This window comes from Sus scrofa, chromosome 4 (genome assembly GCF_000003025.6).
Source record: "Sus scrofa isolate TJ Tabasco breed Duroc chromosome 4, Sscrofa11.1, whole genome shotgun sequence".
Taxonomy (NCBI): domain Eukaryota; kingdom Metazoa; phylum Chordata; class Mammalia; order Artiodactyla; family Suidae; genus Sus; species Sus scrofa.
In genome coordinates this window covers 61,954,185-61,969,208 of record NC_010446.5, presented here as the reverse complement: position 1 = coordinate 61,969,208, position 15,024 = coordinate 61,954,185, and the positions used below count along the sequence as shown (strand labels likewise).

At 41.3% G+C, this 15,024-nt stretch overlaps 1 protein-coding gene across 2 annotated transcripts; it reads left to right on the top strand.

The window, feature by feature from the left end:
• TMEM70 (transmembrane protein 70) lies at positions 3,168-10,604 on the top strand. 2 transcript variants are annotated; one of them, XM_005663024.3, is made up of 3 exons: positions 3,168-3,476; positions 4,971-5,076; positions 9,631-10,604. In XM_005663024.3, exons 1-3 carry the CDS (start codon positions 3,303-3,305, stop codon positions 10,086-10,088), a joined length of 738 nt encoding a protein of 245 aa, XP_005663081.2. In that variant the 5' UTR covers positions 3,168-3,302; the 3' UTR covers positions 10,089-10,604. The 2 variants fall into 2 exon arrangements, with proteins under 2 accessions (XP_005663081.2, XP_001927531.2); XM_001927496.4 differs by having other exon boundaries at positions 3,169-3,488; positions 9,631-10,378.

The following is a 15,024-nucleotide window of genomic DNA, read 5'->3' as shown; positions in this document are numbered from 1 at the left end:
AATTCCTGGGCCAAGGAATCCAAACTGCAGCTTCAACCACATCTTTAACCCACTGGGCCAGGCTAGTGCAGAGACAAGCCTGGATCCTTAACCTGCTAGCCACAGTGGGAACTCTTGTTAATTATAGTTGATTTACAATGTTGTGTTAGTTTCGGGTTGTATACCAGAGTGATTCAGCTATGTGTGTATATATATTCTTTTTCACATTCTTTTCCATTGTAGATTATTACAGGATTTCGAATATAGTTCCATGTGCAATAGAGTAGGTCGCTGTTGTTTACCTGTTTTTTATATAGTAGGGTATATGTGTTAATCCTAAACTCCTAATTTATCCCTCCTTTCCTCCTTCCCCTTTGGTAACCATAAGTTTCTTTTCTATGTCTGTGGGTCTGTTTCTGGAAGTGATACCCATTCTCAATTTTTCCACCAGTCTCCATTTTTTCTTTTTTTTGGCAGAAGTTTCTGGGCCAGGTTTCAAACCTGAGACACAGCAGTGACAACACAGGATCCTTAACCTGCTGAGCTACGAGGAAACTGTCATCAACCTCCATTTTTATTTTTATTTTATTTTATTTATTGTATTTTTTTATGGCCACACCCAAGGCATATGGAAGTCCCTGGGCCAGGGATTGAATCTGAGACACAGCTGTGAACTATGCCGCAGCTGTGGGAATGCCAGATCTTAAAAACCACTGCAGCGAGCAGGGGATCAAACCTGCACCTCCAAAGCAACTATGCAAGCCGTTGCAGTTGGATTTTAAACCCAGTGGGCCACAGCAGGAGCTCCCACCCTCCATTTTTATTTTCTTTTTCTTTTTCTTTTTAGGGCCCACCCTCTATTTTTCAAGGGAACCTGTCAGATGATGTGAATGGGGAATCAAGGAAGGCTTCTAACAACCTTAGTATCATTACAAAATACCATGCAATAGTTTCTATTCAATAAAGGTCTCTAAATTACTAGAATTAGGAAATTATTTAATAAGCATGAGTAACAATTCCATGTAATTCAATAGCACAGTTCTCAGAATATGATCTCATTTTAGCTATTTAGTAACCTTGACAGGTAGACCAAATGTTATTATTTTCATTTGCTTACAGTTTGTGTAGGAAGAAACTAAGCTTAATAGAAGATAAAAATTCAGGCTTTCAGAGTTCCTGTCATGGCGCAGTGGTTAGCAAATCCAACTAGGAACCATGAGGTTTTAGGTTCGATCCCTGGCCTTGCTCAGTGGGTTAAGGATCCGGCGTTGCCGTGAGCCGTGGCTCCCGATTAGACCCCTGCCTGGGAACCTCCATATGCCACGGGAGCGGCCCTAGAAAAGACCCCCCAAAAAAAAAATTGCTTTCATAGCATATTTTTGCGTATTCATACGAGGCCATTAGACTGAGATGGCTCTGATGCCTTCATAGTTTAGTGAGCAAATGAAACCTAAGCCAAAGTCAATTCTTTTTGTATTTTTTTTTCTTTCTTCTTTTTTTTTTTTTAGGGCTGCACCTGTGGCACATGGAGGTGCCCAGGCTAGGGGTTGAATTGGAGCTGTAGCTGCCAGCCTGTGCCACAGCCACAGCAATGTGGGATCTGAGCCGCATCCTTGACCTACACCACAGCTTATGGCAACGCCAGATCCTTAACCCACTGAGCAAGGCCAGGGGTCAAACCCGCATCCTCATGGATACTAGTCGGGTTCGTTAACCGCTGAGCTATAACAGAACTCTCAAAGTCAATTCTTACAAATGCCTCAAAGATAGGGACAACCAGTCACAAAGAGCCAACTAGATTTTCTCAAATAATGCAACAGTATAAGCTATAACTAGTCAAATAATTTCCTTGCGATTCATGTTCATCTTCTCTGCAAAAACCTTGCATCTGTCCATGGAGTACTCCTCATCACTTCCAGTTTGGTGTTGCCTGATTCAAATAAATTTTTGCTTAAATAAACTCAATTTTAACATAATTCAGTTTATTTATTTATTTTTTTGACATTTATTTATTTATTTCACAGGATCTGAGCAGGGTCTGAGCCTTGTCTGTGACCTACACCACAGCTCATGGCAACGCTGGATCCTTAACCCACTGAGCAAGGCCAGAGATCAAACCTGCATCCTCATGATTACTAGTAGGTTTTGCTACTGCTGAGCCACAACGGGAACTCCTGTTTATCTTTTTAAAACTAATTAAAAAAAAAACCCGTTTATATGAACAGACCAATTTCAATTCATATCCATACAGTAAAGGATAATTGATGTTGTTTGTAACATGAGTAACACTAAAACGAATTTTTAAAAAGTAAGAGGGTGATAACTTGAAAGAGAAGTTATCCATAAAGAAGTGGTGTAATTTTACCCTTCTGGATACTAAGAAAAAAACAGGATTTAGATTTGCAAAGTTGATATTATTTTGGACTATTTGTTTCTCTCCTATGCAAATAATATTTTGAGTCAAAAACTGTTCTTAAATAGTAATCAGTAATAGTAAACTGTATTTACAAGCTGGATGCTCATCTCTCAAGATTCAGCTGAACCTGAAGCCTTTGGACGTTGAGGCCAACTTAATCATTTTATCTTTTGGGCTTCTGCAGCATTTTGAATTGGTATATTTTAATTATATTACAGCATTATATTTTAGCTTATTTTTAGGTGTTTCCTTCACTATGTAAGCACTGTGTAATATTGGATTCCCAATATTATCCAGTGTCTTTGTATCCTCTGCTTCCAGTTTAATCCTGACAATAGGCGAGGGGTCCAATGCCTTTATAACAAATGACGAACGAATGTATATATGGATGAAAATGATTTCCGATGACAAATTTGACAAGTATCAACATTACATGAACGAGTTCCACTTATTTTCTACTAAACCATTGCTTGGATTAAATTACCATTGATTTTCGTTCAAATGAATGATATATTATTCCTCTGTGCCAATAGATTAGAATCACTTTCCGTAAAGGAAATAGTTTTTTTTAGAAAATGAGGCCCACGAAAAGGAAAGATTTAACCCTGGCTTCCAGGCTTTGTCTTTCGCGCGTGGCTCAGCCCTCAGTCCTTCCAGTTAAAAAGAGCGCCAGACTCTTACTAGGGAAGCGGCGCGCAGGCTGGGCGTTTGCTAATTCCTGCTGTGCGGGGGGCGGGTTCACTCGGAGAGGTAGTGCGAGAGACCGGGTGGCTGCAGGCGGGCCGCACATTCTGCGCATGCGCGGGCTGCTGCGCGGCTCGTCCAGGCCTTGGTCGTGTGAGGAACCGCGCACCGGGGTACCCGGTTGCCGCAGCAGTGTGGTCCGCAGTATCTTATCACTTACGGGATGCTGTTTCTGGCGTTGGGCGGCCCGTGGGCTGCCGGATTGCGCCTCGGCGGGAAGAGGACGGTGCCGTGGGCGGCCACCATGCTCCGAAGCCCCAGGGCGGCCGTCTCGCGGGCGGCCTCCTGCAGCCGCTCCTCGGGGCTGTGGGGAGCCGCGTCGCTTCTGCCGTGTCGGGTGCGAGCGCAGGTCGGCGGTCCGAGGGCTTGCGGACCAGAGTGGGAGTGGGGGTGGGGGTGGGGTGGGAGTAGCGTGGGAGTAGCATCGGACCTGGGGATCACAGCTCTCCCACAGCTTCTGCCGGGCCTGCGCCGTGGCTCCTGTCCGACAGTAGCAGGCTTGGGCCTCGGGCACAGGTGGTGGTCTCGGGGTTCACGACACCCCGAGTCTGCAGTGTTTGTTGGAGAGTGGTTATTTTTTGGGCTGTTAACATTCACTTTCTAGGTGGTTGCAAATACAATGGGTTTGTAGGACTGTTTCTTTCTAACCGTGAGCGTGGCAGACTGAACTGAAAAAATTTGGAGATTCTGACTTGGAGTTTGTTCTGTTTTTTTTGTTTTTGTTTTTCGTTTTTTTTTTAATTAGGTGGTTCCCTTTTTAAGGAATTTTTTTGCCACCTGGAAAAAAAGGAATGGAGACGATATCCTCATTTTAATCTGGGTAAATCGTCTCCTAATCCTGCCCTGTAAAACATTAGGGGATTAGCAAACATGATTGAAACATGGAGGAAAGGCCAACATAGGAATTGGAATCTAATTACATTTAAACGTAAAGGAATTAGGCATGGCTTTAACATTTGAAGAGTATATGTTGTGAAAGTCATTTTCAGAGGTTCAGGGAACTCTTTGTTCCCGTGAAATTTGATTTTCAAGTAAAATATTTCAAGTAAAGGATTTCAAGTAAAATACTTTCAAGAAACAAGGAATGGATACAAGGTCTTTGGGAAGAAGTCATTTAAAAAATATCTCTAGTATAAATAGAAGTATTAAAAATGAACTGGACTTTTTTTTTTTTTTTTTTTGCTTTTTTAGGGCCACACCCGCAGCATATGGAAGTTCCCGGGCTAGGAGTCTAAGCCACCGGCCTAGGCAAGAGCTACAGCAACATCAGATCGAAGCTGCATCTGTGACCTACACCACAGCTCACAGCAACGCCAGATCCTCAACCCACTGAGTGAGGCCAGGGATCGAACCCACAACCTCACAGTTCCTAGTCAGATTCATTCTACTGCATCATGACGGGAACTCCGATCTGGACTTTAAACAATCTAAATTTGCAGTGTTTGACTTAGGTAATTAAAATTATTTTTTTGAAAAAGCTAATGCATTTAAATCTTGTGACAGTAGAACAAGAGTGATGAGGAATAGAAGAAACTGTTCCGTTAACCTTATATTTGTTTAAGTTCACACTTTATCTAAAAAGCTTCTAGCTGAGATGCAAACCTAGGTCTTTACATTCTAGTGTCTACTTGTGAATGGAATTAAGGAAAGCAGTTATTACTCAGTTTGATTTCTTTAGGTCTGAATTAGTTGGAGAAATTCCTAAGTCACCTCATATGATAAGTTCTCTTTTACTCTTTATTATATTTAACAAAAATAAGCTTAAAAAATTAAAAGTTGGTCTAAAATACAATTTATTATGTACTTACATTATTGTGGTCTGTTTCAATAGATACCTGTTTGTTGGGAAAGATGTGTTCGATGTTTACACACACAGCTTGAAAACCCAGAAGATGGAAGGCTGATTTATACTGGGAATCTGGCCCGAACAGTGTTTGGTGGGTAATCACAAGTGAGGATATTCCCCACCTCCCCCTTAATTGTAAAAAAGGCTCTTAACGTAAGTTTTTAGCACCTTGTAACTGCAAGAAAAGTTATAATTTTTTTCTTGTGGCTTGTTGCTGAAAGATTTAGAGGTTGAGACTTTTGCACATTTAGGAGATTTCTAAAAGTTTTTTTTCTTTGTTCATTTGTTTTTGCTTTGTAGGGCCACACCCGCGGCACATGGAGATTCCCGAGCTAGGGTTAGACGGGAGCTGCAGTTGTCAGCCTACACCACAGCCACAGCAATGCCAGATCCAAGCCGAGTCTGTGACCTACGGCACAGCTCACCGCAGCGCTGGATCCTCAACCCACTGAGTGAGGCCAGGAATCAAACCTGCATCCTCATGGATACTAGTCTAATTGTTTCCACTGAGTCATGATAGAGCTCTCCAAAAGGTTTTGGAATGACTTTGTGATGCTATGGCTGGGCACTCCAGATTCCATTCTTTGGTCACCTCTTGGGATGTTTAACAAGACACTAGAACAAAAAGTGTATATTTATGTAACGTTTAAATATGCAGGAGTTCCTATCGTGGCGCAGTAGAAACTAATCTGACTAGTATCCATGAGGGTGCAAGTTTGATCCCTGGCCTCACTCAGTGGGTTGAGGATCTGGTGTAGCTGTAGGTCACAGATTCGGCTTGGCTCCTGTGTTGCTGTGGCTGTGGTATAGGCTGGCAGTTGTAGCTCTGATTCAACCCCTAGCTTGGGAACTTTGATATGCTGCCCTAAAAAGCAGCAAAAAAAAAAAAAAAAAAAAAAAAAAAAAAAGCAGAGAAAATCGTGGACTAATATCTCTTAGTACTTTGGGTAAGTAGACATTTACTCTATATGTTTTTAGATTTGGCAGTTAAAATGATTATGTAATACTTTTATAATTCAAAGGTATATTAATCTTATATTTTTAAAGTCATCTTAGAATTTTCAACAAACACCTTTACATAGTGGCTTTTCCAAGTGATAGTTAATCATGGAGAAGGAAAAGACAGTGTATTAAAAGCTACAAGTTTAGGGAGTTCCTGTCGTGGCTCAGTGGTTAGGAGTCTGACTAGGAACCATGAGGTTGCGGGTTCGATCCCTGGCCTTGCTCAGTGGGTTAACGATCCGGCATTGCCGTGAGCTGTGGTGTAGGTCACAGACATGGCTGGGATCCCGAGTTGCTGTGCCTCTGGCATAGGCCAGTGGCAACAGCTCCGATTAGACCTCTGGCCTGGGAACCTCCATATGCCGCAGAAGCGGCCCTAGAAATGGCAAAAAGACAAAAATAAAAAATAAAAATAAATAGTAATTAAAAAAGACGTTTGAAAGGACTTCTAGGTGACAGTTCTTGTTAATTCAGCAACAATAATTTATGATGTCATAGCGTTCTCATTTTACGATGAAGTGGAGTTTGAACATGAAGAGGTGTGAAAGAAGGGTGTCCCTGGCATGGAAGTAGTGCAAGCAAAGGCCTGAAGCTGAGGAAGCCCAGAATATGTTTAGAAAATAGCAATTACTTCAATCCAGGCAAAGTGAATTATTTGTATTAGTTTCCTAGGGCTCTTGCAATATGTTCCCACAAATTTGGTGGCTTAAAACAACAAAAATTTCTTCTCACAGTTCTGAAGGCTAGAAGTCTGAAATTGAGGCTTTAGGCATCAGCTTCTGGTGGCTCCAGAAGTCCTTTGTGTTCCTTGGCTTGTAACTGCATAACTCCACTCCCTGCCTCTTGCTTCACACGGCCTTTTCTGTGTTTCTACTTGTTCCGTGGTGTCCTTTTAAGGACACTCTCTTTGGATGTAGGGCCCACCCTAATCCAGCACGATCTCATTTCAACTTTCACTGCCTGCAAAGACCCTGTTTCCAAATAAGGTCACGTTCTGAAGTTCTGGGTTGACATGAATTTTTGGGAGGGGCATTATTCAGCCTACTCTAGTGTGCAAAGAGTAATGGAGAACAAAGAGGTAGTTGGAAGGGCTAAGGAGGCTTTTGTATAGAAAGCAGCTTGGTCCCCATTGACTCCCACGTGTACCGATGTCATAGTAACTACCTGTGGGAAGAAGGAATTATTTTTAAATTACTGATGCAAGATAATTAAGCCTTCAACCAACAGCAGTGTATGAGAGTGCTTTGTTACAGCCTCACCAACAGTGTAGGATGTCAGATTTTTGGTTCTTTCCAATTTGGGGAAAAATAGTATCTCACTGTGGTTTTAATTGCATGTTTCTTATTGAGTTTAGCGTCTTCTGTTAAAGGGACCATGGTGCATTTTTGTTTCATTGAACTGTCTGCTTATATTTCTTGCATGCTTGTTTATTGGGTTTTTGGTCTTTTTCTTCTCGTATATTAGAAACCTTTTATATAATAACCTTTGTGGCAGAAGATGCAAATATTTTCCTTGTCTCTTTGTTTATGGTATTTATGGTGCATTTTAACAATGTGATCAAATTTATTGACTTTCCCCTTGAGTGCCTCTGTATTTGGAGTCATAAGTAGAAAAGTTTCCCTATTTTTAGATTATACAGGAACTTCACTGATATTTTCTTATATCTTATTTTATACATTTAAATTTAGGATTATTTGAAATTTCCCTGGTGTAAGATAGTTGTCCCAGCACTACTTGTTTTAGATTACATCTTTAGGAGTTCCCTTTGTGGCGCAGTGGGAAGGAATCCGACTAGGAACCATGAGGTTTTGGGTTTGATCCCTGGCCTCGCCCAGTAGGTTAAGGATCTAGTGTTGCCATGAGCTGCGGTGTAGCCAGCAGCTGTAGCTACGATTCGACCCCTAGCCTGGGAACCTCCATATGCTGTGGGTGCAGCCCTAAAAAGCAAAAAAAAAAAAAAAGATTACATCTTTAGTCTGTACTACATTTTCATATGCAATTAGGTTTGTTTCTAGATTTTCCATTTTGTTCCATTGATCTGTTTATTTGTGAATCAGTACCACACTATTTTAATTAAGAGTCTTGTTTTAGTATTTAATTCCCTCTCCCCCTGACTTTTTTCCTCTCATCTATTTTTCCAAATTAACTTTGTAATCAACTCATCTAGGATCTTGTCTGTTTTCCAAACAGATGGTATTTGATCATTTTAAAATTATACATTCAAATGAAGAAAGTTTCCATTTTAAGTCATTTATTTGTTGTGGTAAAATAGACAACAAAATTTATCTTTTTTGTTGTTGTTGTTTTCTTTTGCGGGCGGCACCTGCAGCATATGAAAGTTCCTAGGCCAGGGATTGAATCAGAGCTGCAGCTGCTGGCCTATACCACAGCCACAGCAACTCAGGATTTGAGCCGTGTCTGGGACCTACACCACAGCTTGTGGCAATGCCTAATCCCTAACCCATGGAGAGGGACAAGGAATTGACCCACATCCTCATGGATTCTATTGGGTTCGTTGGGTTCATTTCTGCTGAGCCACAATGGGAACTCTCATTTTGACCATTTTTAAGTATGCAGTTCAGAAGTCACTGAGTTTTAATCATTTAATGTGATAAGTAAAAATATCTCCCGATTTTAACTTGATTGAATGTCTTTCCTTGGAAAAGAAGTCAATTACCTTTCCCATATTTTTCTTAACCGCTGGTGTTATTTTGTAGCAGCTTGATGTGAGATCTCAGTGACTGAACTCAGGCTGCAGTGCTCTTATTTTTTAATTCACACTTATTCTGATAAAGTTAGTCCTATATTTGGGCGATTTATGTTAGACACGTGGAAGTATTTGTTAATGGAAAGTTTTATTTGATTATCTTCTGGCTGAATTAACTTTTATAGAATCCATAAGGATTTTTAAGTAATATTAAATCTTACTGGGAACTGAAGTAGAAGCCAGCTAACCCTGGAGTTCCGTTGTGGCGCAGTGGTTAACGAATCTGACTAGGAACCATGAGGTTGTGGGTTCCGTCCCTGGCCTTGCTCGTTGGGTTAAGAATCCAGCGTTGCTGTGAGCTGTGGTGTAGGTTGCTGACTCGACCCGGATCCCGCATTGCTGTGGCTCTGGCGTAGGCCGATGGCTGCAGCTCCGATTAGACCCCTAGCCTGGGAACCTCCACATGCCATGGAAGCGGCCCTAGAAAAGGCAAAAAGACAAAAATAAATAAATAAATAAATAAATAAAGCCAGCTAACCCTAAAGTAGATTTCCTACCCAGAGAGGCAAGCAGTGCATTGTAATGGCCAACAGCCTGGACTCTAGAGTCAGATTGCCCAGATTTGAATCCCAACACAGCTACTTGGTAACTACGTGACACTGAGCAGGTGCCTTATATTTTCTCATCTTTTAAATGGGGGTGATGGGGATGATAATTACACATCTATCTCATAGGTCTTTTTTGTAGATTTCATGAATAAAACATGTAAAGTTCTTAAAATAGAGCCTGGAGTATAATAAGCACTATGTGTGTGTTCAGTTTTATTGTTTTAATGATGATATGGTAGGAAGAAAGGTGGAAGAATTAATTGGATAGATTGAATCTTTTGTAAACATTAAAAGTGTTAATCGTCTCCCATTTTTTTTTCCCATTTAGGTGTGAAGTGTTTCTCTTACTCTACCAGTGTGATCAGCCTTGTGTTTCTTCCATACATTTTTGCACAAAATAATATGCTGTTTGGAAATCTGCCTTTGCAGATCTTATTTTATGGCATCATAGGAAGCTTTACAGTGATCACTCCAGCACTGCTTCACTTTCTGACAAAAGGCTATGTCATTCGGTTGTACCATGAGGCCACAACAGACACTTACAAAGCCATCACTTACAGTGTTGTCCTTTCAGAAAAAAGTACAGTGTTTCACCAGAACGATGTGAAGGTTCCGAACAGCACACATGTGTTTACCACATTTTACGCTAAAACAAAATCACTGTTAGTTAATCCAGCGCTCTTTCCAAACCCTAAAGACTATGACCATCTAATGGGCTATGACAAACCATTCACTTTTGATATGGAAGAAGACAGTGAAAAGAAACAGCTTAAAGAAGACAAATGAATCTGTTGTTTTTGTGTATATACTCAGATGTTATTTATGTTCAATGTGTAATTACATTGCTTTTACTTTTGATTTCTGTTAGTGACTGTTAAAAATAACTTGGGCATGCTCTTGTGGTGCAGTGGGCTCATGATCCGGTGATGTCAGTTCAGCAACTCGGGTTTGATCCCTGGCCTGGGAGCTTCCACATGCCACAGGCACAGCCAGAAATAATAGTTTGGAACTTTATCAAACAACTTTTAATTTTCAAAGAATTATCTTCCTTTATAATAAAATATTTGAAAAAAAAATGTGATATTCTACCATTTGTGTTAAAGTATGAAGATGGATTTTTATGCTGCCATGTGCATGGATACTTTTATGTATAAGTGTTACTGCCTCTCAGCTGGGGATTGGATGTCAGAAGCAAATGGAAGAGCTATTTTTCCTGTCTATTTGGACTTTTCTAAGGATGTAGTACTACCTTTTCCCACATGAAAAGCTCTTTAAAAATTCATAAATTCTGGGAAGCAGTGTTCATCTGTTTTTGGTTTAGAATGCCTATCTTCTCTGCTGTGGTTGCCCATGATAAGGATCTCCAGGTCCAGGAGTTCCCATTGTGGCTCGGTGGAAATGAATCTGACTAGCATCCAGGATCTCTAGGTCCAGTGGAGTGTGGTTAGCTACAGGGGCAATGGTGACCTAGGTAGTGTCTTCAGTGGCTCCTTTTGTACCTCCATGTGCACTCCTTTGATAGATACCCTGTCACAGTAGAACTGCATGTGCTAAATAGAAGGTAATGCCTTTTATTAAAAAAAAGCTGTCTCCGGAGTTCTGTTGTGGCACAGCAGAAACAAATCCAACTAGGAACGGTGAGGTTGCAGGTTCGATCCCTGGCCTTGCTCAGTGGATTAAGGATCTGGCGTTGCTGTGATCTGTGGTGTAGGTCACAGATGTGGCTCAGATCTGATGTTGCGTGGCTGTGGTGTAGGCTGGCAGCTGTAGCTCCAATTCGACCCCTAGCCTGGGAACCTCCATGGGTGTGGCCCTAAAAAAAAAAAAAAAAAAAAAAAAAAGCTGTCTCCATGCTAACTATCAAGTGTTGGCATTTAAAGATTTTTAGCTCTTTTTTTTTTTTTTTTTTTTTTTGGTCTTTCTACCTTTTCTAGGGCCGCTCCCACAGGATGTGGAGGTTCCCAGGCTAGGGGTCTAATGGGAGCTGTAGCCACCGGCCTACACCACGGCCACAGCAACACCAGATCCTTAATCCACTGAGCAAGGCCAGGGATCGAACCTGCAACCTCACCGTTCCTAGTTGGATTTGTTTCTGCTGTGCCACAACAGAACTCCGGAGACAGCTTTTTTTTAATAAAAGGCATTACCTTCTATTTAGCACATGCAGTTCTACTGTGACAGGGTATCTATCAAAGGAGTGCACATGGAGGTACAAAAGGAGCCACTGAAGACACTAGTCAGATTCGTTAACCACTGCACCACGATGGGAACTCCTAAAGATTTTTTCTACCTCGTTTGTAGAAAGAAAGTCGATCCTTATGCAGGATTTTCAGCCAGGAGCAAAAAGCCTCGGATCATGCTGTTTAGATAAGTATATAGTGATTAAGTGCCCGTACTGTGCCAGTTACTGTGTTAGTTTGCCAGTCAAACAAAACATCCAGTCTGTATGGAGCTGCCTGAGATTTCCTACCACCTACCCTCAGGGTAAATCCAATTTTTACCATGAGGTAAAAATTACGTGTATAAGGGAGGTGAGTTAGGAAGCAGCACAGTCATCACTAAGTCTTGGGGTAAAAGATCATGTAAGTCCGAAGCTCCTAGAAGCTTATAGGAGACAGCTTACGGTAGGAAAGTGTTCATCTTTCTAGTCCTAGAGCCTGCCCTATGCTGGTACCAGCCAGCTTATGGTCCTAGTAAAGGATGGGCTCTATTCTCAGATAAAGAAGCTGGTGCCACCTCTGAACTCATCTTGGGCCTCTGCCTGCCTGCTCTTCTGTCCTCTGTCACCTGGATATATACCTGCTGCTATCTTAGCAGTTAATGAGACGTCTTTCTATTAAAAGGTTGTGCTATAATCAAATACTCATTATCAAATATTCACTAATGATAGGTGATGATTTTAAAGATTTCTCTCAGAGTCTATTTTTTTCATAACTTGCTTTGGGTACATCGTATCTTTCTTTAAACGTCCTGTGTCCATGTAACCATTTTGTTACCTGTGTAGTGGAGTGAAAAACATATTTTTTTATTAGTCTCAGAAATGTTCGTCAGAAGACAACGTATAGGGAAAAGGAAAAAAAGGCGTAAAACACTGACAAAGATGGCTTCTCAAGGGCATGATCTGGAGTGAGACCAAGATGTAGAAAAGGATCAACATGCATAGAATACCATGACGATTCGTCACTGAAATAAGTCTGCAGACAACTCAGACCAAGGTAAGGAGAAATACATGTATGCCCCTCCACAGCATTTCACTACCCTCTCCCTGGGCAGAGTGGACACTGGACAGACTGGGCACTATCTATGGGGAGGATATTGAGTCTGTTTTATTTGCATCTCAAAAGGCAGAATGATCCTGCATGACATCTGGGTTACATGAAATAATATGCCCTGCGTCGATACGTTGCAATCCTTTCCTTCAGTGCAGATTTCATGATACTGAGAGACTGCATCTTTTGGAAGCAAAAGTAAGAAAAGGGTCCTTAGGTTTGAATGACAGCCTTAGTTTGGATGCATTTGTTAACATCTGATTTTTTCGGAACAACATGACCATTCTCCAGATTCAACACTCACCAATTTGTGGTCAATATTGTTTTCATCTAGACCCCAGCCGCTTCCCCTCTACTTTTATTTGGAAGCAAATCCCAGTCATGACATTTCTTTCTTAAATATTTAATTTTGTGATTCTGTAAGATAAAGACTTAAAAAAAATAGCAATGTCATTATACTACCTAAGCTGCCCCACCCCCAGTGTTATCAAATATCCAGTTTGTTCAAATCTCCAATTGTTTCATAATGTCCTCCCCTCAACACATTTTGTTTGGATGAAGATCTAAGTTCCCACCTTATTTACACCTATTTTTGAAATCTCTTTTAAGACTTTTCTAATCTTGGGCCTCTCTATTTCTTTCACTTTCGTTTTTTTCCTCCCGCAATTATCTGTTGAAGAAACTGAGTTTTTTTGTCCTATGCATGTTTTCATTGTCTCAATTTTCTGATCGTATCCCCAAGGAGTAGTTTAACGTGCTTCTCTGTCTACTGTAGTTCCTATAAATTGGTAGTGGGGCTTGAGGCTTCATCAGATTGAGGTTTGAGTATTTTGGACTAGACTGATTCATAGTTGATGCTGTTTGTATCAGTTATCTATTGTTGCATGACAAACTACCCCTAAAACTTAGAGGTTTAAAATATCAACAAACATCATGTTGCACAGTGTCTGTTGGTCAGGTGTTTGGGAATGGCTTAGCTGAGTGGGTCTGGCATAGGTTCTCTGGTGCTCCAGTCCCTTGAAGGCTGGACTTCCAAGGAGGAACTGCTTCCAAGATGGGTCACTTACGCGACTGACAACTTGGTGCTGGCCTTGGTTCTTTTAAAAAATTTTTTATTAAAGGATAGTTAATTTATAATGTGCCAATTTCTGCTGTACAGCAAAGCGACCCAGTTATATATATATATATATATATATAAAACTTATATGATACTTATATTGTCTTCCATCACAGTCTATCCCAAGAGACTGGATACAGTTTGCTGTGCTATATAGTAGGACCATTGACTTCTTTTTTTACTCTTTTTTTTTTTTAAATGGCTGCACCTGTAGCATATGGAAATTCCTAGGCTAGGGGTAGAATCAGAGCTGCAGCTGTCGGCCTACACCACAGCCACAGCAATGCCAGATCCAGCCCTTGTCTGTGAACTACACCACAGCTCACAGTAGCACTGGATCCTTAACCCACTGAGCAAGGCCAGGGGTCAAACCTACATCCTCATGAATACTAGTCAGATTCCTTTCCCCTGAGCCACGATGGGAACTCCAGACCATCAACCTCTAACTGAACCCACTGGAACTGAATGTGTTTCTTCCAATGGCGGTAAGTTTCCTTCCTGCTCAGAAATACTCAAGATATGTGTACTGTTTCATTGAGCTACCAGTCACTTTGCAAGGTGCCAAGGGGAAAAAAATGAGGCTCAGGAAGCTTAATTCAATCACCAGAGTCTCAGGTCACAAACAGCAACACCAGGATTTGAATGTATAGATCTGACTCTGAATCTCATCTTCTTCCCTGCCAGGGCTCTGCCTTGATTTCCTGCTGCCCCACCACTTACATTTCCATGGGATGGTGTAAAGGGACCAGTGGTTCTGGCCTTTCAGGAGGAGTCTTGATTTCTTACCACATGAATCTTTTTTTTTTTTTTTTTTTTTTTTTTTTTTTTTTTTTTTTTTTTTAGAGCTGCTTGTTTTCCCCAAAACAATTGATCCAGGAGAGCAAGGTAGAGGGCACAATGTCATTTATGATCTACCTTGGAAATTTCATTTTGTCATTTGCAATATTTTCTTAGTGACACAGTGACCTTTATTCGATTTTGGAAGGCACTATGCAGGGATTTGTATACCAAGAAGTAAGGACCATTGAAAGTCACCCTAGAGGGCGGCTACTCCAGTGTTCATCCATCAAGAAGCACCTGTCTCACTTTATGATGTTAGCAACTGTTGTTAGCATCTCAGTCCACTAATTCATTAGGTATTGAAAAATGGCTATGTCTGGAGTTCCTGTTGTGGCGAAGCAGAAACGAATCCGACTAGGAACCATGAGGTTGCGGGTTCGATCCCTGGCCTCGCTCAGTGGGTTAAGGATCCGGCGTTGCCATGCGCTGGGGTGTAGGTCGCAAACGTGGCTCGGATCCTGCATTGCTGTGGCTGTGGTGTAGGCCGGCAGCTACG